The following is a 24,925-nucleotide window of genomic DNA, read 5'->3' on the forward strand; positions in this document are numbered from 1 at the left end:
GAAGAAGCAAGGAATTTCTAGCCAAACATTTGAAAAAGGCCTACTGCCAAATGCAAACAAATCGAATTTTGATGTTCTCTATTGAAATCCTGGGACAGAACCTGTGGATAGATGTTTTCTTTTTCTTTTTTCTGTTCATTTTATCTCTTGTCTTGCATAGCCACTCTTTCTTCCTCACATATTTTAAATGGACTGGCTACATTTGACAGTCCCCCCTGACTGCATTTGACGGTTCCCTTTGGCTGCATTTGACAGCTCCCCCTGGCTACAATTGACATTAGGTTTTTTCGTATCCACACGTTCCGTCCCAGTTAAAAACTATCTATCTGGCCATGTACATAAACATAACGCGACAATGGATTATGAAGAATTTTGATAATGATTTTATAACAAATTATGAAAGAGCCCGGCTGATATAAAAGTCCTAACTAGCAATACACTTATTATAAAATGATTATAAAGGATTATTGTAACTGATTCCAAAAGGATTATAAAGGCAGTGAAATACGTACTCAATGAATTAAGGGGTGTGTCTGATGTAAAGAATATGCGCAATCAAACTAAATAAAACAGTATTCAATTTTTAAATAGAATTATAATGAATCGGACCAAAACTTCTTTTGCCTTTTTCTCATTTTCAAATGTTTGGGTAAAATTTAGATTATGTTATCGTTGTTGCGATCAATTTCGTTTGGTTTGTTTTGTACACAATGTTAGTCGCAGAGCATTTTGGTGATCTATGGCAATTGATGACCTTTACAGCCCATACTAGGTCCGCTCCTGTTGCAGCTGTTTTGCCCTGTCCGGCACCGAGTCAACCGACGGTCCAACCTGCGCCGCACTCGTCTGTCGCTATGTCAATGGCAGGGACTTGGATTAAAGGCCAAAATTTCAGCTACGGTTGGTGGTGTTGCTGCAATCGGTTTGCCTTCGGCCACGTTGGACATTCGGCTAACGGGAATATTCAGCGATTCCGATTCGAAGGAAGCAGCGCCAGTAGCAGACTGCTTCGGTTCAGCAATACGCTCCGGTATCGGACGAAGCTAACACTCCGACAGGACGAAGGTTTCAATGAGGGGCTCAGGCATAAGTAGCAGAGTTCTTGCACTTCCTGCTTGTCGAGTGAACAATTCCGACGAAACCACTGCCGCTCTCGCCAAGTTTGATCACTGTAATAAGTGCAACGTCAGCGGTATAGTGCCAGGATTAGTCGAGAACAGTGCCAGGACTGACTTGCCAAGAGCTACAAGATTAAATAGCAATGCGTTTTTAAAATGACCATAGTATAACGTAGAGGCTTTACCAAGATGATTTATTCAGCAGAATAAGATAGCAAAATTACCCAAAACATAAGACCTGGATGCCGAAGTGAATCCACACACATCATCACCTACAGAGGCAAGCAATATTGGAACGCAGCGAAATTCCTCACAATGAATTGATCTCGTTAGGTGAAATTCCAGGAAGTACAATTTTCATAGCACAATTTAGTCGACCGAAATTGTAGTCCTCAGTCGAGAGAGAGAGAGAGAGACTGATAGAGTAGCAGCAGCTAGGAATTTTCTTTCGAAAGCTAGCAGCGGTTTCGCGTATCCTGCGCTAAGTAGAGAGCGTTAAGACAGATCTCCGAAACATGTCAAGTGCTATCAGATGAGAAAAAACGTCGCATCTATGACCAGTACGACAAGGATGTTCTGCTGACCAACGGTTCCGTCTGGTACCACCATAACACACGGCATGGGACACACATATATATTCACAACATACTAATTACTTATCCTTCCGAAAAAGTAAATAAATTGACTATGCAATTTATCATTCGCTACCTAGTTATTTCCTGCCAATTTGAACACGACAGCAGTTGCAGAAAGCTTTATTGCGGTGCAAAAATGATGGCAACTCGGGATATAACATAAATTTACATATAATTTCTCCTCCCTGCTCTGCATTCTTATCACTCCTATCAAATCCTTCTTACTCCTTATCGTCAGTGCCGAGCACTGTTTTGCATTTGCCGGCTAAATCAACGACAATGCGATAATCGTCAATCGACGAAACTTTTGCTGAAATGGAACTTGAACACGAATAATAAATAATTGTTCCATTCGAAAGCGATAACCTTGTTGTACTCATGTTTGCAGCTATCATACGCTGGTAGGCATTCTGACCAATGGAAACGTTTTTCGGTATGGCATTGAACGATCATTTCAACAACTTATCATCGACCGAATTCGTTACCTATAAAGTTCAGGTAAACTTCACCACCTAAAAATGAGTAATAAATCGAATCATCTTGTTAGGACTTAACCCACGAGCAAACAAACAAATGTGTACAATTCCTTATCCATCATCCAGAAAGCAATCGTTTTATAGCCCAATGCTTGATCTTACGATGTATGATGTTTTTGACAGGTATATGAATGAATCATTTCAGCATCAGTGATGCCAGGTCTATTCAAACAATAGCCTGCAGTGAAAATATAAAAGTCAGCAGATTGCTACAAAAATCTTCAATAAATTTGACATAGAAATGTAGTATGTATATATTTTAAATGTTCAAAAATGTTGAAGGCTTGTGTATAAATTGGATGGCATGTTCTGCTAAATATTTGTAATCTGCAAAACATCTGCAGTGAAAATGCAAAATCTGCAGATTTACTAATATATACAGCCTCCTGGCAACCCTATACCATCATATGGAGTTTGACAGCGACCTACATATATGGGGCGTTATAGCTATAAAGCCCCAAACAAAGAATTATGTTCGGCACTATGCTCGATATTCAAGCATTCCACACGACGTTTTGCATCTTGTGTGATGATTTAATATCATATCATTCAGAAAATCGAGATTTTGTAACTAAATACAGCTTCTAATCATTCGGTTCAAAATCAATGTTTTGCCTTTCATGGCAGTGATGCTGGCTGTACAGAGACGTCGTCCTTGACAGGAGGCTGAATATATATGCAGATCTGGCATCCTTTTAGTATTCCCCCAGCCTCCTGTCAAGGACGACGTCTCTGTACAGCCAGCATCACTGCCATGAAAGGCAAAACATTGATTTTGAACCGAATGATTAGAAGCTGTATTTAGTTACAAAATCTCGATTTTCTGAATGATATGATATTAAATCATCCCACAAGATGCAAAACGTCGTGTGGAATGCTTGAATATCGAGCATAGTGCCGAACATAATTCTTTGTTTGGGGCTTTATAGCTATAACGCCCCATATATGTAGGTCGCTGTCAAACTCCATATGATGGTATAGGGTTGCCAGGAGGCTGTATTCCCCACAGGAAATTCATCCAAATGGTGTAAAAATGCGGGGAAACAAGGCAAGATAGGTATTCAGAATATGGGGTTAAATGAGCAGCTTGCACTGTTTTTGATTTTTTCAATAGTTAGAGGTACCAAATCATCGCGGCAATCGGCAGTAACGAATTGGGGATAAAATAGGAAGCATCCTATCATATAAATTTTTTTGACGAGAAAGGTCTATTCGTAGAGTTCTACGATTTTTTGCCTTAACTTCGTCACTTTAGGTAACCCAGACTGTTGCTCTTCTTTCGTAATGCTTGGTTTCGGCGTGCGCTCCTGAAATCCTAGCTTTCCTTGACGTCCAATTGGTTTGTCACCGCTCGTGCTCGGTTTGGCCTCCCTTGGCTGCTGTTTCGGTTGCACTTTCTGTTGCACTTGTTCGTTTTGCTATGTCGGTGACCTCGTAAGCTCACCTTTGGCGAACGGTTTCACCACACTTGCTCCGTTAGAATTTATTTTATGTTTGTTTTTGTCTACTTCCATGCCTTTTGGGTCCCACCTCCAAGCCGCTATCTACGCCCATAATAAGTAGTCGTTTATATATGATCCCATAATTACCTTTGCGAGCAGTGAGGTCAGTATTCAACGCGGTCCTTCATGGGGTACCACGTTCAGAGCCGGATCGGTGCTAGTCAGGAGCCTTCAACTGAGCCTACTTCCACCGGCTAAGGTGCAGAGTTTTGAACGTACTTGGAGATCTACCAAAGTTTTAGTGAGACAAGGGACAGCCAGTACCATTAGCCCACTCGTCGTTTCAGGGATGTGTCACCCATCCTTACTAAGATAGTGGAATGGTGTGGCGGTCGGTCCGTGGATAAATTTCGATGAAATCCTTATTCACATCCGAGTTCTACCACCAGTTTGCAGTAATTAGAATCGTACTGGTATCGATCCTAATGTGCCGGTTGGCACTCCAGTTAGGTTGGGGTTCTTTATGCTAAAGTCTTCGATAAAACTTTAACGGAAACGGCACTGTCTCACTTCGACGGAGCTGCTTTCGGATTTGTATGACTTTTCATAGAGGTTTAGCTTCTCTGTTATTACCCCGCCATATCCTAGCACGACTCCCCAACTCGCAGTAGATCCGGGGGAGGGGGTCGTTAAGCCCTTGAACTTGTCCTGCAACTCCTTGCTAACCCATGTGGCTGAATCCATTATCAAGTAAGACCGATAGTGTCAAACTAGGAACCATCTAAATTTTTTTAGAAAAATAAATTAAAAATCGTTGAGGGTTGAACATATATATTACTACATTTGGAATGTCATTTAAAGACCCAATTAATTGAATATAATTTACAAATATGTTATTTCCCTGTACCACGTCCACCTGCACGTTCGCGCAACTCGTGTGGTTCAAAGACACCGATTTCTGTGATAATGCCAGTTATTAATTCATTCGGTGTCACATCAAAAGCAGGATTCCAACAGTTGATTCCTTCTGCTGCTATTCTGTAATCTCCAATATGGGTCATTTCTCTATCTGGACGCTCTTCAATGGTTATACAATCCCCAGATGGAATATTTGGATCGATTGACGTAAAAGGAGCAGCTACGTAGAATGGTACACGATGGTACTTAGCTAGAACAGCAATTTGGTAAGTTCCGATTTTATTGGCCGTATCTCCGTTGGCTGCAACTCTATCAGCTCCTACAATTGCAGCAGATACACAGCGGGACTTAAAAAGTGAAGCCACCATGCTATCCATTATTAGCGTGGCTGGAATTTTATCATGGACCAGTTCATATGCAGTGAGTCTAGCACCTTGATTATATGGACGTGTCTCCGTACAATATACATGCTCTAAACGGTTCTGTTCAAACAGCTTTCGTATAACTCCCAATGCAGTTCCATAGCCAGCCGTTGCCAAAGACCCAGTGTTGCAATGAGTTAGTACTTGAACAGCATCCCCGTTGGAGGTGTTAGAAAGTATTTTATCAGCTCCATATTTTCCTAGTGCCATGTTATCAAAAGTGTCTTTCTCTAGCATATTTTCAACAGCTGCTAGAAACCTATGTTTCATTTCGTCAACGGTAACAGTCCCATCATCAGTCAACGTTTGAACCATTTCAATTAAATTCTCTGCAGCCATTTTCATGTTAACTGCTGTTGGTCGAGCAGTAACCAAGAAATTCAGCTTTTCTTCTATCTCCTGTCGGAAGCTGTCTTTGTGGTCAAAGTTTTTGTCTTGTACTTCGACAGCCAGTGAAAGACATCCAACAATTGCAATAGCCGGAGCACCACGAACTTGCATTTTCCGAATAGCATTCCAACCGTCTTCAACACCTTTTATTTTAATGTATTTCGATTGCTCAGGTAATAATAATTGATCGAGAATTTCAACTTCTCCGTTTTTATAAATAATTGCTTTTAAACTCATGACTATTGTGGTCTTTTTTCTTGAACCGAAACTGGTAGCGCTCGTTGCCGTTTGCAATCACTTGTTAATCTGCTGACCTAAATATAATAAAAACATTATTAATATATTACTGTAATGTGTAACAGTACACTTTTTACAAATTTTGCTTATTTTTGGCTCGATTTTTGGCAAAATCACGCGTATCTGATGCTAAGAACCGAAAGAAAGTTCTTGCTCTTGGTGCTTGCGGAGTATTAACGTTTCAATCAGCTGTTGTTTGTTTATTCCTTTTGACGTTTCTCCACCGGTTCAACACAAGATGGACAAAGAAAGGTGGGAATATTCATTTTTTTATGATCAACAATATTGTACGTTTCATTGGAAACGAGCCATTTAATCATTTTTAAGCGACGAATTGAATTAGCGCATTTGATAATAAATGCTCAAAAACATCGTAAAATAGGTATTACCCAAGTTTAACCCGGTCAGCGTGGCAAGCAGAAAGTTAGCAAAAGTTGAGCAAAGCGAAATTGATGCTGGCAGAGTTTCTGCGAGCATTTTGCGCGATTTATGCGAGAATTCTGGCAACGAATTCGCTCAAATGTAACAACCGTTTCTGACAGAAGCGGTTAAACCAACCGATGCTGCTCACTTTTATCGGAGACTCCATATCAAGAAGACTGATATCTCTTTCCTTCCCCCATACAAACGAGAAGCGACAGAGGTTACAGCGCCTCTATTGGAAGAAGGGAGGAAGCTTTATGTAAAAATGTATATGTGTGTGTGCATCACTATGGAAAGTACCACCTTTGCCCGCAAGTGGCGTTGCTGTTACTGTCTCCGGATTCTGGACAGAGTTGCCAGTCTTCTTGATATGGAGTCTTCGCTTTTATCCAGAATCCAGCCAGAAATGTACGCACTATGCTATATTTCACCCTAAGGAGGAAAAATTGGTAAAAACCAAAATTTCTCACTAGGGTGAAAATTTGTTGGTAAAAACCAGTCTTAATACAGGAGGGCACAAATCCTTATTTCATACTATGTTGCGTTACGGCTTCGCCTCATCAGAAACCGACACTAACACATTGTCGGAATAGATTAGCGCCGGCTTGACGCAAATCCCTTAATCCCCTCCTGTGTTAGATCTTCATAAAAATCAATCAGCAGTACTGTATCAACATTCTACATAAGCTGATTGATTTTTATGAAGATCTAACACACAGTGTGGAAAAAAACTGCTTTTTTTCTAGAAAAACTCTAGTAAGAGAACAGCGGAGAGAAAAACAGCATTTTTGGCAACGTATGCCCCGGCATTGTATGGCAACACGTCCAATGTTATAAGGATAGGCAACCCAGTTAAGCTCAGCCGGAAATGAACCGGAATTCTGGCTGGTTCCAGTTCGTATTCCGGCTCCAATGACACAACCGATACTAGTTAGAATCGGTTGTTGCACTGGAGCCGGAATACGAACTTGAACCAGCCAGAATTCCAGTTCATTTCCGGCTGAACTTTACTGGGAATGTTCGATTGGATTCGTTTGTTGACAGCTAAACGCGAATCCAATCGATCCAAAATGGAGTCTCCGCAGTTCTCTTTCTAGATTTTTTCTACTTTTTTCGTTTTCGGTTTTTGCGCATTCTCTGTCCACCCTTAACTGAATTTGTCAATAAAACTGACTGAAAACAGTTCTTCTAAAGTTTCAGGTTTTCGTGTGTTTTTACAGTAAGGATTTTAAACAGAATTGCACCACCTTTTATTAAAGTGTCATTCATCCCGTAAGAAATACATTTGCGACGAATCGTGCGCCGAACAGCGCTACGAATCTTGCTGCGACGAAAAATAAACGTCGCGTCTCCTTTGGTAAAGCACGGACAAAATCCTAAAGGGAAAACAAACATTTTGAATGTGATTGTATGAAAGAGAACTTATCGGTAAAAAGTTTTACTAACAATAACTTTATACATATTTTTAAATGGTATACTAATTAACATACAAAGCTGTAATTTTATTACAGAATACGATTGTGTCATTTTAAATCAAAATGCGCTTAACAAAAATCTTCCAAAAGGCGATAGTTGTGGAGATACTTGGAATTTCGCTCCAACAAAAACAATTAGGGTCGATTTCTTCACCCTCGCTTAACTTTTAAACCAGGTTCACCAGTACTTTTAAACCTGGCTTAAGCGTTAAGCGAGGTAGAAGCAGGTAGAAGGCTCTGAAGGAGTACGGTAGCGAATCATCGTCAGTGGCGGGGATCAACGAGGGAAACCATACGCTTCGACGGCAGAGGAATGGTTAGCTGAAACGGAACGTGTCGGCGAATCAGAAGATTCCGGATTAGATGTAGAGGAGGCAAATGGGCCTCGGATAAGCTCGAAGAGCACCAAGCTATGTATGTCGTTCAACAAACAGCGTGATGCGCGCACTCAGGTATGTCTTCAGACGCAGCTGGTACAACAGCATCATCAAGCGGATCAGTGGTTATGGTCTACTTGCTCATCAGAAATATAGCAGCAGAACGACAGCTATGCCTCCTCCAATCCTAGAAGCCTACTTCTAGCAGCCAACATGAGAGCTGCCAGCTTTAGAGTTCACCCAAACGAAAACGTCTGTCTCCAACGGAATTGGGCGTTAGTCTTTCGCAACATGCGTCAAACCATCCTTCACGGGATCGACCGCAGACGGATCCTAGGCTGGCGTTCATTCGACAATGTCCGGTATCCGGGCGGGACACAATACTCGTTCTGATTCGCTTGCTCACTTGCAACTTGATAACCGATAACTTGATCTTCTCGAGAAGGATGCTGCTAGGCTGGATGACGAGGCAAATGCTCGTCTCCTAATGCGAAAGTTGGGTTTGGCAGAGCATGAGAGGTACGTATGCTTTATATTACCAAAGATTCCCAAGAATTTTAGTTTCGCGCAGACAGTTGACAAGCTGAAGAGCCTGTTTGGAGCGAAAGAGTCGGTTATAAGTTGTCGATACCGATATCTGCAAGTCGCGAAAAATCCCACTGAGAATCATGTGGCGTTCGCGTGCAGGGTAAACAAGGCTTGCGTGGAATTTGAACTGGGAAAGCTCACAGAAGAGCAATTCAAGTGCTTGGTGTACGTGTGTGGTCTGAAATCGGAGAATGATGTCGAGATTCGTATCCGAGTCCTCACAAAAATTGAGGACAATAACGAAATTACATTGGAGCAGCTCTCCGAGGAGTGTCAGCGTCTGTACAACCTCAAACAACAACCTATGATTAAGTCTGCGGCACCATACAACCAAGTACAAGCGATTCAAAAGTTTAAGTGATCGTGACCGAGAGTCACCCTAACTGTCTTCGAGTGTTACCGACAGGAAGCTGTTTACTCCGGAGTGACTTCCGTGTACAGGAACAAACCTAATAATCGGTGAACACTAGCGCCGCCACACCAACCTATCCCAACTATCCGTCAAATCCATTCCGGAACCGGTTCGAAATCCTGTATGGATTCCGTATGGAATCTTACTCAAAGAAAACAAACGATTCCGGCTCTATCGGTTGATGCATTTGAGCTGGAATTCATGCTGGAAGTCCGAACCGGTTCCGGACTAGTTTGGGTAGAGGAATAACCGCTGTCAATTCTGTCGAACTCAGCCACAAAAAAAACATGACAGTAGCGCACCTGGTTTGGATATCCCAACTACATTCGAAACCGTTAGAGATTTTACACAAGTTGAATGCTGAAGATGGACGTCTATTCTCTGTGATGCGAGACATATTCCTGTTAACGTACCGAAGTACACCCAACCAGGCGCTGCAACACCAAAAGTCGCCGTCTGAGGTCATGTTTTGTTGCAAAATAGGTACCTGTCGCGAGCTTCTACGTCACCCAACGGTACGAACTTCAGTGCCACCGTCAGATGACGACACATAACCAAGGTTCTTTAGCCGGAACGATTCTGTTTACGCTAAGCTTTATGGTCGTAACGCTTGAAAGTGGGCTCCTGGTACAATCATCGAAAAAATCGGAGACGTAATGGGTCGATGATCGCCGAATATGCTGCCTTCCCATATCAACCAAGTCCGGAGTCGTCTAGCTGTTGACTCGATACCAAAGCAACCTGACAATCAAGCCACCTCTCGTCAGCATTCGTTACCGCTCGACATCGTGTTGGGTGCCTGGAATCTACCAAATCAACCTTCTGGCGTGCCAGCATCGCCCTTTGTTGCGACCGGATCTGCATTATTGCCTGTCTCTAGTCCCGAGTAGAAAAACTCTAGAAAGAGAACTGTGGAGACTCCATTCTGGATCGATTGGATTCGCGTATAGCTGTCAAAAAAACGAATCCAATCGAGCATTGCCTATCCTTATAACATTGGACGTGTTGCCATACAATGCCGGGCATCCTCTCTGCAGTTCTCTTTCTAGAGTTTTTCTAGCCCCGAGCATACCTTGCCAGGTTCAGCGTTAGGCGCTTGCATCGTCTAACACAACAGCAGGATGCCACGGTTTTCTCATCAACGCCATCGACATCAACAACATCAACATTTGAATCTGCCATCGAAGTCGAATCTACCTAGACGTTCTTCACGAACCCGAAGACCGCCGAACAAGCTTGATCCGTACCACCTTTATTAAGAGGGGAGATGTTCGAGGACAACCCTATCACCACAGAGAACAGACGTCCATCTTCAGTATTCAATTTGTGTAAAAATCCCTAACGTTTTCGAAGGTAGTTGGGATATCTCCACCAGGTGCGCTACTGTCGTTACGTGGCTGAGTTCGACTAAATTGACAGCGGTTATACCTCTACCCAATCAAACCATTCTGGAATCGGGTCGGACTTCTGAGTGGATTCAGTATGGATTCCGGCTCAAATGCATCAACCGATTGAGCCTTTGTTTCCTTTGAGCCAGATTCCATACTGAATCCATTCAGGATTTCGAACCGGTTTCGGAACGAGTTTGATGGGTAGTTGGGATAAGCTGGTATGGCGGCGCTAGTGTTTCAACGTATATTAATTCAAAAGTTTATACACGTTTTATTAACATATTTGTTCGATCATGGATGTCTGTTCTCTGTGGTATTTTCGTTGTACTGTGCTACTTCCATGTTTCACTTTAAATTTCATTCAATATTCGAATTAAAACGTTTTTTTTGTGTGGAAATGATCGGTGAATGGTCTCTGAACGGTATACTGATTGCGTTCAGTACAACAAAAGTTATTCACCTTTTAAAGTATTCTACTTCAAACATAAACCCATTTATTGAGAAAGACGCATTTCAAAACATTTTTTATTTTTTCTCTTTTAATTTCAGTAAAATAAATACTAATAAAGGAGCAATATTTTTTTCTGAAGTAGTAAACAATCTTGTCTCTTGGGCAATATTTTTATTATTAAATTCAATCCATTATTTTATTACTTATAAATTCATTTTTTTTGCGCGTATATGGTTTGCTACATATCCGTTACTGTAAACATTTCTGTACCACATATATCACATTTTTACAGCCGCTCGCCAGTGTGGCTCAACGCATGTTTCTTCAGGTTATGTTTCTGAAGAAATTCTTTGCCACATACCTCGCACTTTTGCGACCGTTCATTACTATGAATATGTGTGTGCAAAGTTAAGATACTTTGGCGGATAAATGATTTGTCACATATATCACATTTATACGGTCGCTCGCCAGTGTGATTTACCATATGTTCTTTCATATACGACTTCTGAACAAATCCTTTGCCACATATCTCGCATTTGTACGGCCACTCGCCAGTGTGAGTTACCATATGTTGTTTCATATCAGACTTCTGAAGGAATCCTTTGCCACAAATCTCGCATTTCTGCGGCCGCTCGCCAGTGTGAGTTAACACATGTCTCTCAAGCCGATAAATCTGAAGGAAGCCTTTTCCACATATCTCGCATTTGTGCGGCCGCTCGCCAGTGTGGGTTAACATATGTTGCTCAAGCAGACACTTATGAAGGAATCCTTTGACACATATCTCGCATTTGTACGGCCGCTCGCCGGTGTGAGTTGCCATATGACGCTTTAGCTGATGTTTATGAATGAATTCATTGCCACATATCTCGCATTTATGCGGTCGTTCATTACTGTGAATCTTTCTGTGCTGTTTCAAAACACCCTTCTCAGTAAATGATTTGTCACATATATCACATTGGTACGGCCGCTCGCCAGTGTGAGCTAACACATGTTGCATAAGCAGATGCTTCTGAAGGAATCCTTTACCACATATCTCACATTTATACGGTCGCTCGCCAGTGTGAGTTACCATATGTTCTTTTATAAACGACTTCTGAAGGAATCCTTTGCCACATATCTCGCATTTGAACGACCACTCGCCAGTGTGAATTACCATATGTTGTTTCATACAAAACTTCTTAACGAATCCTTTGCCACATATCTCGCATATGTACGGCCGCTCGCCAGTGTGAGTTAACACATGTTGCTCAAGCAGATACTTCTGAAGGAATCCTTTACCACATACCTCACATTTATATGGTTTTTCATTACTGTGATTATTTATATGCACAGTTAGCGCCGTCTGACGTTTAAATACTTTGTCACATATATCACATTTATACGGACGCTCGCCACTGTGAGTCACCATATGTCCATTTAAAGAATACTTGTGAACGAATCCTTTGCCACATATCTCGCATATGTACGGCCGCTCGCCAGTGTGAGTTAACAGATGTTGCTCAAGCAGATTCTTCCGAAGGAATCCTTTACCACATACCTCACATTTATATGGTTTTTCATTACTGTGATTATTTATATGCACAGTTAGCGCCGTCTGACGTTTAAATGCTTTGTCACATATATCACATTTATACGGTCGCTCGCCAGTGTGAGTCACCATATGTTCATTCAAAGAATACTTGTGAGCGAATCCTTTTCCACATATCTTGCATTTGCACGGTCGCTCGCCAGTGTGTGTTACTATATGACGCATTAGGTGTTGCTTTTGAAGGAATCCTTTGCCACATATCTCGCACTTGTGCGGTCGTTCAGTACTGTGAAAATTTCTGTGTCTGTTCCAAATACTCTCCTTATCAAATGATTTGCTACATATATCACATTTGTACGGCCGCTTGTCAGTGTCGGTTAACACATCTCGCCCTACTGGACAATGCTGAAGGGATTCTTGTCCACATAGCTCACTGTTGGTTTGCTTCTGTTGCTTTGAAGGCATGTCCCAAAGCTCAAACTGTGAATCCGACAGTATTGAGAGACTGCTGTTAATAACAGTGCTGAAAAAGTGAAAAAATAAATTTTTGCTGGCATGAAACAATAGGTTTGTTCCAGTATCCGGAAAAACTGGTAGGACTCCTGAGTATACAAGTTGAAAGCTCTTTTTTCTTCTGAAAGTAAACAGGAGTAAGTCTTTTGCCTTGGAGCAAGAATCGGGTACTGGGACAAGCCTAATTTTATCCATCAGACTTGTGCTGTCAATATCATTGATCACCTTACATTTCTTTACATCCGGGCGTAAAGGGAGGGATTAAGGTAAATTCGGTAAAAAAGGTACATTTCTCGACAAACATATGATTACGGCCTAAAAGCCAACTGTCAAAATCCACTTTGAATGGAAATTCCAGACAAACCGTTATTAGTCAAACACAGTTCACAACAGTTTATGAAAGAGAAAACTTTTCTCTTTCGTTTACTACCAACATCTGTGATTGGCGTGTAACGGTTTGTCCGGAATTTCCATTCAAAGTGGATTTTGACAGTTGGCTTTTAGGCCGTAATCATATGTTTGTCGAGATTTTAACAAATAGCGATGCAGAGTGTTAATATATTCATTCGATTACCATAGAGTAATGCTACAGTCGTAGTTTTGCGTTGCACATCATAACTCGAAATCTACTGGACCAATCGTTTTGTGATGACAAAATTCTGGAGGAAATTTAGATTAGCTCGTAATTACGAATGATTCTCTTTGCTCTCTTACTTTTCTGTTGATTACTCGTTCATTTCTATATTTACTACTGCAAAAAGTTTCATAATATTCTAGTTAAAACCGTTGACTTACGACATGTACTGAAAAATTTGCTAAGTCAATTAAATCATATTGAAAATGAATTATTCTCCAGGTAAAGTTAAGACCTTTTAAATAGAAAGGACATAATCCGTGAAATATTTGAAAGCTTCTGCAACCGTTCATAAGAGCCTTGCAAAAACGACGCAAGATTCATTTCATTCTGATTTTCCCCTGCACATAGGTACATAGTGAAACCGTCGTAAGCATCAAAACAAAACAAATTATTTGATTTTGTTCATGCGACATATTTTTGAAGTTGAATTTGGAACGTAAAATAAATTAAATTATAATTGAAAATTTCATTTATTATGAAGTAACTTGTCATTCATTGGTTTTAACCATTTTCAGCCATAAACTTAGCAACTATTTAAACTTAAAAAGCATAAGAATCGCTTAAAACATGTTATCCCGTAAATCTTAGTAAGGAAGATCATCCAGTATAAAACAGGTTAAAAAGAAATTATACGCATCCTGCAGGAGAATCCGCATATCGTGATGTTCAAGAATAAAAGTCATCGAAAAAACAAACTACTTTCCAAAAATCGGATATATTTCTTCTGGTTTTTATACTGAAGGTTTTTTTATCCTACTTTTACAAAGAAAAGTTTCAGTTCGATTTTTATACAGTCGTGATTCGCTGGTCGAACACTTTTTAACTGGACCGCTTTTTAGTTGCGCGATTTGTGTGAGAATTCTGGCAACGAATTCGCTCAAATGCAACAACCGTTTCTGACAGAAGTGGTTAAACCAACCGATGCTGCTCACTAATATCCAGAATCCAGTCAGAAAAGTACGTCCAAGATCTCTGCACGCTTCCTGCCACATCTTTGTCAGATGTTTTGCTCGATTCGTGCTAAATTCTACCAGGTAGGAATTGCCAGGAATTTTTGCACAGTTTACGTCCGAGTTATGTCAGGGTTTTACTCGGTTCCTGTCAAAATTTGCCAAAACGCGAGCGAAACCAAGTTCGCCCTAGCTCAACTAACCCGACAGGATACGCGCAGTAATCTGACAAGGCTGCCAAACCAAGACTTACAAAAATCTAGCAGAGCGGTCTCTGCCAGAAAATTTGCTCACTGGGGGAAATCTTCATTAAAACAGAAAACTGTGGAAATCTGTGCAGTTTTTGAAATCTGTTCAGCATATTGAAAATCTGTGAAACACAGATAAATCTGTCATCCCTGTCTGATCGTCAAAATCTCGTGTCAAATTTATTTGACAATCAATCTGACAATATTTAGAGATGTGATCAGATGCATTTACACTGCCAACATCTCCTTTGAAATTTTTGACATTTGTCAGTCGGTCTAACCTAGAAAAACTCTAGAAAGAGAACTGCGGAGACTCCATTTTGACTCGATTGGATTCGCGTTTAGCTGTCAAAAAAGGGATCCAATCGAACATTGACTATCCTTATAACAATGGACGTGTTGCCATACAATGCCGGGACATACGTTGCCAAAAATGCTGTTTTTCTCTCCGCAGTTCTCTTACTAGAGTTTTTCTAGTCTAACCCAGTTAAACTCAGCCGGAAATGAACTGGAATTCTGGCTGGTTCCAGTTCGTATTCGGGCTCGTGACACAACCGATTCTAGTTAGAATCGGTTGTGTCGCTGGAGCGGGAAAGCGAACTGGAACCAGCCAGAATTCCAGCTCATTTCCGGCTGAACTTTACTGGGAACTAGCGGTTTTACGAAGTATCCCACTGAGACGTCCAAAAAATTGTTTCAAAATCGTTCAACACGGGTCCAACGATGGACGTTCGTTGAACGGTTATTTGAACGTTGTCCAAATTGGTCCAACGAACGTCCTTCATTGGACGATTTTGAAACCAACCGTTCTTATATGTTATATCCTTGCATCTTTTATTTTCGGTCGCTCGAATAAAGTTACAAAAAAAGAAAAAAACTAAAATAAAAAAAAACTAGTTTATAAACAAATGGTTCCATCAAAACCCATTTCAAATAGGGATTTGTTTTAGGTCCATGAAACTTTAACCCCGTTTTCCCACTTCGAGCTGAATGTCACTTAAAGTCGATTTCTTCACCCTCGCTTAATGCTTAAGCTAGGTTTAAACGTACTGATGAACCTGATTTGAAAGTTAAGCGAGGGTGAAGAAATCGGCCTTTAGAACCTTTGGAATAAGTACTCTCAATATATTATCCGTTGATGATCAACACAAACCGTATTAAATAAAAACATATCATACCCATTCTGTGGATTCGTTGCCACACGGTGTTCAGTACCGCTGGTTCCTTCGGTAGTGGCCTCCACTGTCGTAATTGGAGTCGTAAGTCCGTTCACAAGCTCCATGAAACTAAAATGTTCAGTCGTAAAACAAACTCAAATTGTACGCTCATTCAAGAAAACACTCGTGAACTAATTTGCAGTCGATTTGTTATGAGACATGAGACAATGTACACGGTTAAAAAAAGTACCCAATAATAACTACCAGAATTACCACCCAGTTTCAGATACCCAGTAAAGTTCAGCCGAAAAATGAGCCGGAATGCTGGCTGGTTCTAGTTCGTATTCTGGCTCCAGTGACACAACCGATTCTAATCAGAATCCGTTGTGTCACTGCCCTCTAAGAACGGTTGGTTTCAAAATCGTCCAATGAAGGACGTTCGTTAGACCAATTTTGACAACGTCCAAATAACCGTCCATCGTTGGACCCGTGTTGAACGATTTTCAAACAATTATTTGGACGTCTCAGTGAGTGGAGCCGAAATGCCATGTAACTGGCATCCCTCTCTCTAAGAACGGTTGCCCAGTAAACCTCAGCCGGAATTGAACTGGAATTCTGGCTGGTTCCAGTTCGTACACGGGCTCCAGTGACACAACCGATTCTAGTTAGAATCGGTTGTGTCACTGGAGCCCGTGTACGAACTGGAACCAGCCAGAATTCCAGTTCATTTCCGGCTGAGCTTAACTGGGTGGTTTCAAAATCGTCCTATCCCAGTAAACGAAATGGCGGACAGGCAGGTTAAACTAAATGCTGGCGATCGGTAGGCTATTGAAACGTTGTTCTAGGCTATCCGCCGTAACTTACCGCTTACTGTAAAAGTAGTGTGGGATGAAGGATGTTCGTTGGACCAATTTGGACGACGTACAAATAACCGTTCAACAAACGTCCATCGTTGGACCCGTGTTGAACGATTTTGAAACAATGTTTTGGACGTCTCAGTGGGCTATCCTACATACACCCACATTACCACGGCAAATGGCTAGCTCAGTCCCCTCACACAGAAAAAACTACAGACACTTTATACACAGACTAGCGAAGTGTCAAAAAGTGCAGCCAAACGAGCATGAGGGTTTTGAGAGGGGAAGTTCATGGAAGGGTGGCCATCTTCGTAAGAATTGCAGGAAACTACAATCTTCCAAGAAAGAAGAAAACCCACCGAAGAAAAGTGACAGTGCAAAGGCTAAAGTGCACTGAAAAAATGTAACACGTTAACACCATGTGGAAATCTATTGAATTATTTCAATCCACAAACACATGAAATGCACACGGATGCCACTTGAATATCCATCCGAGTGTGGGAAATAAGGTTTTCAAATGAAATTCATGCGAACATGGTGTGAAAAGCACATCAACATCATAAGAAATACCATTGACTAAAATTTCCAAATGAATTACACGTGGATATCACTTTGTTTTACTTATAGATTTCATTAGCAGAAGAATCGGTAAAATCAATTGGGTCATTAAATGAGAAAAAAATCTTGTTTATTACATGCATCGATAAAGCTGATTTTCGTGATTGCAACAATGTTTTTTTTCCAACTCAGAAAACGCGAAAATAAAATTTAAATTTAAAATAGAGAAATATGTTGACAGTCTGGATTTGACACTATCAGAATCAAAAAATGTTTTCTAGAGCACTCTAGTTAGAGTGCGTCCAAGACACGTTTGACGCACAGAGAACAGACGTCCATCTTCAGCATTCAACTTGTGTAAAAATCTCTAACGGTTTCGAAGGTAGTTAGGATATCCAAACCAGGTGCGCTACTGTCGTCATGTTCTTTTGTGGCTGAGTTCGACAGAATTGACAGCGGTTATTCCTCTACCCAGTCAACTAGTCCGGAACCGGTTAGGACTTCCAGCATGAATTCCAGCTCAAATGCATCAACCGATAGAGTCGGAATCGGTTGTTTTCTTTGAGCAAGATTCCATACCGAATTCATTCAGGATTTCGAACCGGTTTCGGAACAGATTTGACGGATCCCTCTAAGAACGGTTAGTTTCAAAATCGTCCAATAAAGGGCGTTCGTTGGGCCAATTTGGACAACGTCCAAATAACCGTTCAACGAACGTCCATCGTTGGACCCGTGTTGAACGATTTTGAAACAATTTTTTGGACGTCTCAGTGGGATGAAGCACGTTCGTTGAACGGTTTTTTGGACGTTGTCCAAATTGGTCCAACGAACGTCCTTCATTGGACGATTTTGAAACCAACCGTTCTTAGAGGGATAGTTGGGATAAGTTGGTTTGGCGGCGCTAGTGTTTATTGTATATTAATTGAAATGCTTACACACGTTTTATAAATATTTTTGTTCGATCATGGATGTCTGTTCTCTGCGCTTGCTTGCAATCGACGAGTTGTTCGATCGTTTAAATGCTGCAGGAACAACACTTGATGCAGCTACGAAAATATGTATGCTGTTGTGAAGCCTTCCGCCGTCCTACGATGGATTAGTTACGCCTCTAAGTCGGAAGATGACATTTCGCTTGATGTGAAATCAAAACTAGCGCCAGCTGGAATGTGACGGCCATGAAATCTACGGGGGCAAAACAGAGTAAAGAAACTCGCGTTTGCATTATTGTAAAAAGCCAGGGCATCTTCGACGAAATTGCAGAAAGTTGCAGGCTCTAAAGGAAGAATATGAAAATACCTCGAAGTCAGTGAAAAGTGAGAGTGGAAAGGCAAAAGCGGTTCAGAATGACGCTAGAGGTGTCACATCGTGAGTGATGATAAGAGTCTATCCTGGATTATAGACAGTGGAGGCAGTGCACACATGTGATAAAAAGTTTTTTACCTTACTGAGTTTTCCAGAGGATGGATTACTCTCGCGGACGGAAAGAAAACTCAGATCTTAGGTGAGGGTCATGGTGTTTTGCACGGAATTAATGGCAATGGTGAAGATATTAAAATCACAGAGAACAGACGTCCATCTTCAGCATTCAAATTGTGTAAAATCTCTAACTGTTTCGAAGGTAGTAGGGATATCCAAACCAGGTGCGCTACTGTCATGTTTTTTTGTGGCTGAGTTCGACAGAATCGACAGCGGTTATTCCTCTACCCAGTCAAACTAGTCCGGAACCGGTTCGGACTTCCAGCATGAATTCCAGCTCAAATGCATCAACCGATAGAGGAGGAATTGGTTGTTTTCTTTGAGCAAGTTTCCATACGGAATCCATACAGGATTTCGAACCGGTTCCAGAATGGATTTGACGGATAGTTGGGATAGGTTGGTGTGGCGGCGCTAGTGTTTATCGTTTATTAATTCAAAGGTTCACACACGTTTTTTAAACATTTTTGTTCGATCATGGATGTCTGCTCTCTGTGTTAAAATGAAGTGGCATACACTTTAGGCTGTTAATACGAATACTGAAATTTTTACTAATTTCTGAAATGTTTTACTAAAATAAGTTATTTCGGTATCTCTAATGGAAATAGCGAAATAACGGTACTGCTGTTGCCAAATGAATTGTTTCACTCATTAAATGCTCTTTTCAAGCTGACCATATGAGGGTAAATACGTTCAAATATTTTAGATATTAAAGTACGTGTACCGATATTTCGGTGTTTCCATTAAAAATAACGAAATAACTGGTTTTAATGCAACCTATCAGAAGATCAGAAAAATTTGTAGCATTCGTTTCAACAGCCTAAAGTGAATTCCACTTCACTCCGGTTTTGTCACAGGTATTACCTACTTATCTTTTTAGTTCCATTTGGGGTCCTAAGTAACTGTGCAAAATTAGGGGTCGATTGATTTTGACCCGGCGTAGCGCATTGCGTTTGAAATTTGCATGGAAATTAGTATGGGAAAACCTACTTTTTTACATTTTCAATTCTGCAGACTACAATTTTTCTGCAGTATGCAACTAATTAGATAGAAATATAGTCCAGGATATGCTGAACAACTTTGCCGAAGGCTGTATAGTATTAGAATGTCTCGAAAGTAAGTTATAGTTGTTCAAAGTTCGAATTAATTGCCAAAAATGATTTCTTTTGCCATCATTAAACAATCAGCCGTCAAACACGATGAAGTCAGTGTGCACTCTTCCAAAATCATCGTCATAACGCAACGCAACGCAGCGCGTTTGATACAATAAAAAAAGCAAAGATGCTGAATGCTGAAAACTTTCATTGTATTTATGTTGTACCGTGCTACTTCCACGTTTTACTCTAAATGGAATTTCTAAATTTCATTCAATATTCGAATTTAAACGTATTTTGGGTGAAAATGGTCGGTGAATGGGCTCTGCACGGTATAGTGATTCCGTTCAGTACAACAAAAGTTATTCACCTTTTGAAGAATTCTACTTCAAACATAAACCCATTTATTGGGAAAGCCGTAGTCCAAAAATATTTTTATTTTGTTTTCTCTAATAATTTCAGTAAAATAATTACTAATATTTTTTTGTTGAAACAGAAAACAAACTTGTCTCCCGGCCAATATTTTTATTATTAAATTCAATCCATTATTTTATTACTTATAAATTCATTTTTTTTGCGCGTGTATGGTTCCCTACATATCCGTTACTGTAACCATTTCTGTGTCTGTTCAAAGAGCTCTTTTGCCAAAATGATTTACCACATACATATATCACATTTTCACGGCTGCTCGCCAGTGTGAGTTACCATATGTTGTTCCATACAAAACTTCTCAACGAATCCTTTGCCACATATCTCGCATTTGTACGGTCGCTCGTCAGTGTGAGTCAACACATGTCGCTCAAATAGACACTTCTGAAGGCATCCTTTACCACATATCTCACATTTATGCGGTTTTTCATTACTGTGATTCTTCGTGTGCAAAGTTTGCGTACTCTGATGTTTAAATGATTTGTCACATATATCACACTTATACGGTCGCTCGCCAGTGTGAATTGCCATATGTTCTTTCACACTCGACTTCTGAACGAATCCTTTACCACATATCTCGCATTTGTAAGGCCACTCGCCAGTGTGAGTTACCATATGTTTCATAAGCAGATGCTTCTGAACGAATCCTTTACCACATATCTCACATTTATGCGGTTGTTCATTACTGTGATGCTTTGTGTGTAAATTTAGTGAATTCTGATATTTAAATGATTTGTCACATATATCACATTTATACGGTCGCTCACCAGTGTGAATTACCATATGTTCTTTCACATACGACTTCTGAACGAAACCTTTGCCACATATCTCGCATTTGTACGGCCACTCGCCAGTGTGAGTTACCATATGTTGTTTCATATAAAACTTCTCAACGAATCCTTTGCCACATATCTCGCATTTGTACGGTCGCTCGCCAGTGTGAGTTAACACATGTCGCTCAAGCAGAGACTTCTGAACGAATCCTTTACCACATATCATGCATTTGCACGGCCGATCGCCAGTGTGAGTTACCATATGACGCTTTAGGTAATGCTTTTGAGCAAATTCTTTGCCGCATACCTCGCACTTATGCGACCCTTCATTGCTATGAACATGTGTGTGCGAAATTAAGATACACCGGCGGTTAAATGATTTCTCACATATATCACATTTATACGGTCGCTCGCCAGTGTGAGTTACCATATGACGCTTTAGGCCATAGTTATGAACAAATACTTTACCGCATACCTCGCACTTATGCGACCCTTCATTACTATGAACATGTGTGTGCGAAATTAAGATACTCTGGCGGTTAAATGATTTCTCACATATATCACATTTATAGGGTCGCTCGCCGGTGTGAGTTACCATATGTCGTTTCATATCAGACTTCTGAACGAATCCTTTGTCACATATCTCGCATTTATGCGGCCGCTGGGTAGTGTGAGTTAACACATGTCGCTCAAGCAGACACTTCTGAAGGAATCCTTTATCACAAATCTCACATTTATACTGTTGTGCATTACTGTGATTCTTTGTGTGCCAAGTTAGCGCACTCTGATGTTTAAATGATTTGTCACATATATCACATTTGTACGGTTGTTCATTACTGTGATTCTTTGTGTGCCAAGTTAGCGCACTCTGATGTTTAAATGATTTGCCACATATATCGCATTTGTACGGTCGCTCACTTGTGTGAGTTACCATATGACGCTTTAGGTTTTGCTTATTACCGAGTTCATTGCCACATATCTCGCACTTATGTGGTCGTTCATTACTGTGATTATTTTTGTGCGTGTTCAAAGCACACTTCTCAGTAAATGATTTGTCTCTTATATCACATCTGTACGGCCGCTCGTCAGTGTCGGTCAACAAAGCTCGCCCCAATGGACAATTCTGAAGGGATTCTTGTTCACATAGCTCACTATTGGTTTGCTTCCGTTGCTTTGAAGGTATGTCTATCTGATCCCAAAGCTCCCACTGCGAATCCGACAGTATTGAGAGATTGCTGTTAGTAACAGTGCTAAAAATGAAAAAATAAATATTTACTTGCATGACTGACAGTACTCCGGAGTATACAAGTTGATAACTCTTTCTTCTTCCGAAAGTACCCAGTAAAGTTCAGTCGGAAATGAACGGGAATTCTGACTGGTTCCGATTCTAACTAGAATCGGTTGTGTCACTGGAGTGGGAATACAAACTGGAACCACCCAGAATTCCAGTTCATTTCCTGAGTTCTGAGCTTAACTGTGTAAACAGGAATAAGTCCTGAGCAAGAATCGGGTACTGGAACAAACTTAATTTTATCCATCAGACTTGTGCTGTCTATATCATTGTACACCTTAAATTTCTGTATATTCGGTCGTTAAGGAGGGTTAGGTTAATTCCCTGGTTAATTTGGTAAAACAAGGTACATTTACAGAATAGCGATACAGAGTGTTGGTATATTCATTCGATTTCCATATAGTAATCCTACAATCGTAGTTTTGCGTTGTACATAAATCGAAATCTACTGGACCAATCGTTTTGAAATTTTGCACAAAGTAAAGTAAAAACGTCTTAAGCATTAAAATAAAACAAATTATCTGCTTTTGTTCATTCGACACATTTTTGAAGCTGAATTTGGAAAATAAAATAAAAAATTTATTATAGAAAACTTCATTCATTCTGAAGTTACTTGTCATTTATTGATTTTAACCACTTCCAGCCAATGGTTGGTTAAGGTTGCATAGAGAATGCGCAAAATTCGCAAACGAAAAAAGCAGTTTTTTTTTCCACACCGTATGTCAGATCTTCATAAAAATCAATCAGCAGTACTGTAACAACATTCTACATACGCTGGTTGATTTTTATGAAGATCTGACATACGGTGTGGAAAAAACTGCTTTTTTCGTTTGCGAATTTTGCGCATTCTCTGTGCAACCTTAACACAAGCTTAAGTTTCTCGCAATTTTTTCTCCAAGACTTCTTTTAAATCCAGTGTAACTATTTACCATAGCAATAGAGAATCGTCGAAATTGTCGAAAGCCTTGAAAAAAATCAATATTCATCGTAAGTGCTTTTATATAAAAAAAAATCCTTGTTTGCAGCGGCGTATGATTCTTGGGCCCGACACAAAGATCTATGGAAATGGTCCTAAAAGTTTCAAAAGGACGCATCATACAAAATGGGTTAAAAGCTACATTAGCACTGAAAACTTCATATTTTTCTGCATTATTTTCCCAAAAAGCATGGTCTTTAGACTATATTTAATTTGTAATTTTATTGAGCACGATAACCTGTTAATACAGGCTTTGAATCAGGCCAAGGAATCTTTTTGGATGGCAATAAACACATAAGGTAAGTTATTCCATCAAAACACATTAGTTCTCAAATAGGAATTTGTTTTAGGTCTATGAAACTTTAACCTCGTTTTCTCACTTCGAGCTGAATGTCACTTAGAACCTTTGGAATAAGTACTCTTAAAATATTGTCCGTTGATGCTCAACACAAGCCGTAGTAAATAAAAACATATCATACCCATTCGCTGAAATCGTTGCCACACGGTGATCAGTACCGTTGGTTCCTTCGGTAGCTTCCTCCTCCGCCGTAATTGGGGTCGAAAGTCCGTTCACAAGCTCCATGAAACTCTAATGTTCAATCGTAAAACAAACTGAAATTGCTCGCTCATTAAACAAAACACTCGTGATATAATTTGCTGTCGTTTTATCATGAGACAATGCACACGGTTAAAAAAAAGTACCTAAAAAGAGGTACCAGAATTACCTACCAGTTTCAGCCGCCCAGTAAAGATCAGTCGCAAAATGAGCCGGAATGCTAATTAGAGTCGGTTGTGTCACTGGAGCCGAAATATCAGGTAACTGGCGACCCTATCTCTACATACACCCACAGTACCACGGCCGATGGCTAACCCCCATGGCTCACAGAAAAAGGCTTGCTATTCCGCGAATTGACAGTTTTCGGTGACGTCAGAGAAATCGTTGAGATAAACAGACGGATTTCTCGGAAGTTGTTAATTGACAATATTCGAGCTCTTACGGTGGAAAAAATAGTGTGCAATGGATTTTTGACGTAAATTTCGCCACAATTACACTAGACACAGTGCATAATCAGTGCATCTATGTGATCATTAGCGTAAATCGGGAATTGGGATGCATGCCATAGAAAACATATCCCACCGTAATTTTCTGATCATAGCAAAGGTTTTGGACATCCGCATAGCTTCTTTGTGATTTACCAGGTGCCGATGATTCGTTAGCAGCAAACAATATATGAATTTCATGTAATTGTTTTCGCCGACGATTTCTATGACGCGCTCTCGTCAAATGTTTACACTCTAACGAGCTAGCCTCTAACCCCAGTCACCGTGGCAAGCTGAGCAAAGCGAAAGTTGAGCAAAGCGAAATTGATGCTGGAAGAGTTTCTGCGAGCATTTTGTGCGAGAATTCTGGTAACGAATTCGCTCAAATGCAACAACCGTTTCTGACAGAAGCGGTTAACTAACCGATGCTGCTCACTTTTATCCAGAATCGAGCCAGAAATGTACAGGCAAGATCTCTGCACGCTTCCTGCCACATCTTTGTCAGATGTTTTGCTCGATTCGTGC

General features: G+C 40.5%; 2 protein-coding genes across 3 annotated transcripts; both read right to left on the reverse strand.

Annotated features, from left to right (window-relative positions):
* Positions 1–4,545: 4,545 nt before the first annotated feature.
* On the reverse strand, positions 4,546–16,064 carry LOC131685997 (methylthioribose-1-phosphate isomerase). Of its 2 annotated transcripts, none has more exons than XM_058970085.1 (2): positions 15,930–16,064; positions 4,546–5,775 (listed from the first exon to the last, which is right to left on the reverse strand). In XM_058970085.1, exon 2 carries the CDS (start codon positions 5,696–5,698, stop codon positions 4,625–4,627), a length of 1,074 nt encoding a protein of 357 aa, XP_058826068.1. In that variant the 5' UTR covers positions 5,699–5,775; positions 15,930–16,064; the 3' UTR covers positions 4,546–4,624. The 2 variants fall into 2 exon arrangements, with proteins under 2 accessions (XP_058826068.1, XP_058826066.1); XM_058970083.1 differs by lacking the exon at positions 15,930–16,064 and adding an exon at positions 5,836–5,959.
* On the reverse strand, positions 11,035–24,028 carry LOC131681173 (zinc finger protein 91-like). Its single transcript, XM_058961884.1, has 3 exons — positions 23,839–24,028; positions 20,573–22,342; positions 11,035–13,169 (listed from the first exon to the last, which is right to left on the reverse strand). Exons 1-3 carry the CDS (start codon positions 23,940–23,942, stop codon positions 11,162–11,164), a joined length of 3,882 nt encoding a protein of 1,293 aa, XP_058817867.1. The 5' UTR covers positions 23,943–24,028; the 3' UTR covers positions 11,035–11,161.
* Between the last annotated feature and the right edge of the window lie 897 nt (positions 24,029–24,925).

The sequence above is a fragment of the Topomyia yanbarensis genome, chromosome 2 (genome assembly GCF_030247195.1).
Source record: "Topomyia yanbarensis strain Yona2022 chromosome 2, ASM3024719v1, whole genome shotgun sequence".
Lineage (NCBI taxonomy): Eukaryota > Metazoa > Arthropoda > Insecta > Diptera > Culicidae > Topomyia > Topomyia yanbarensis.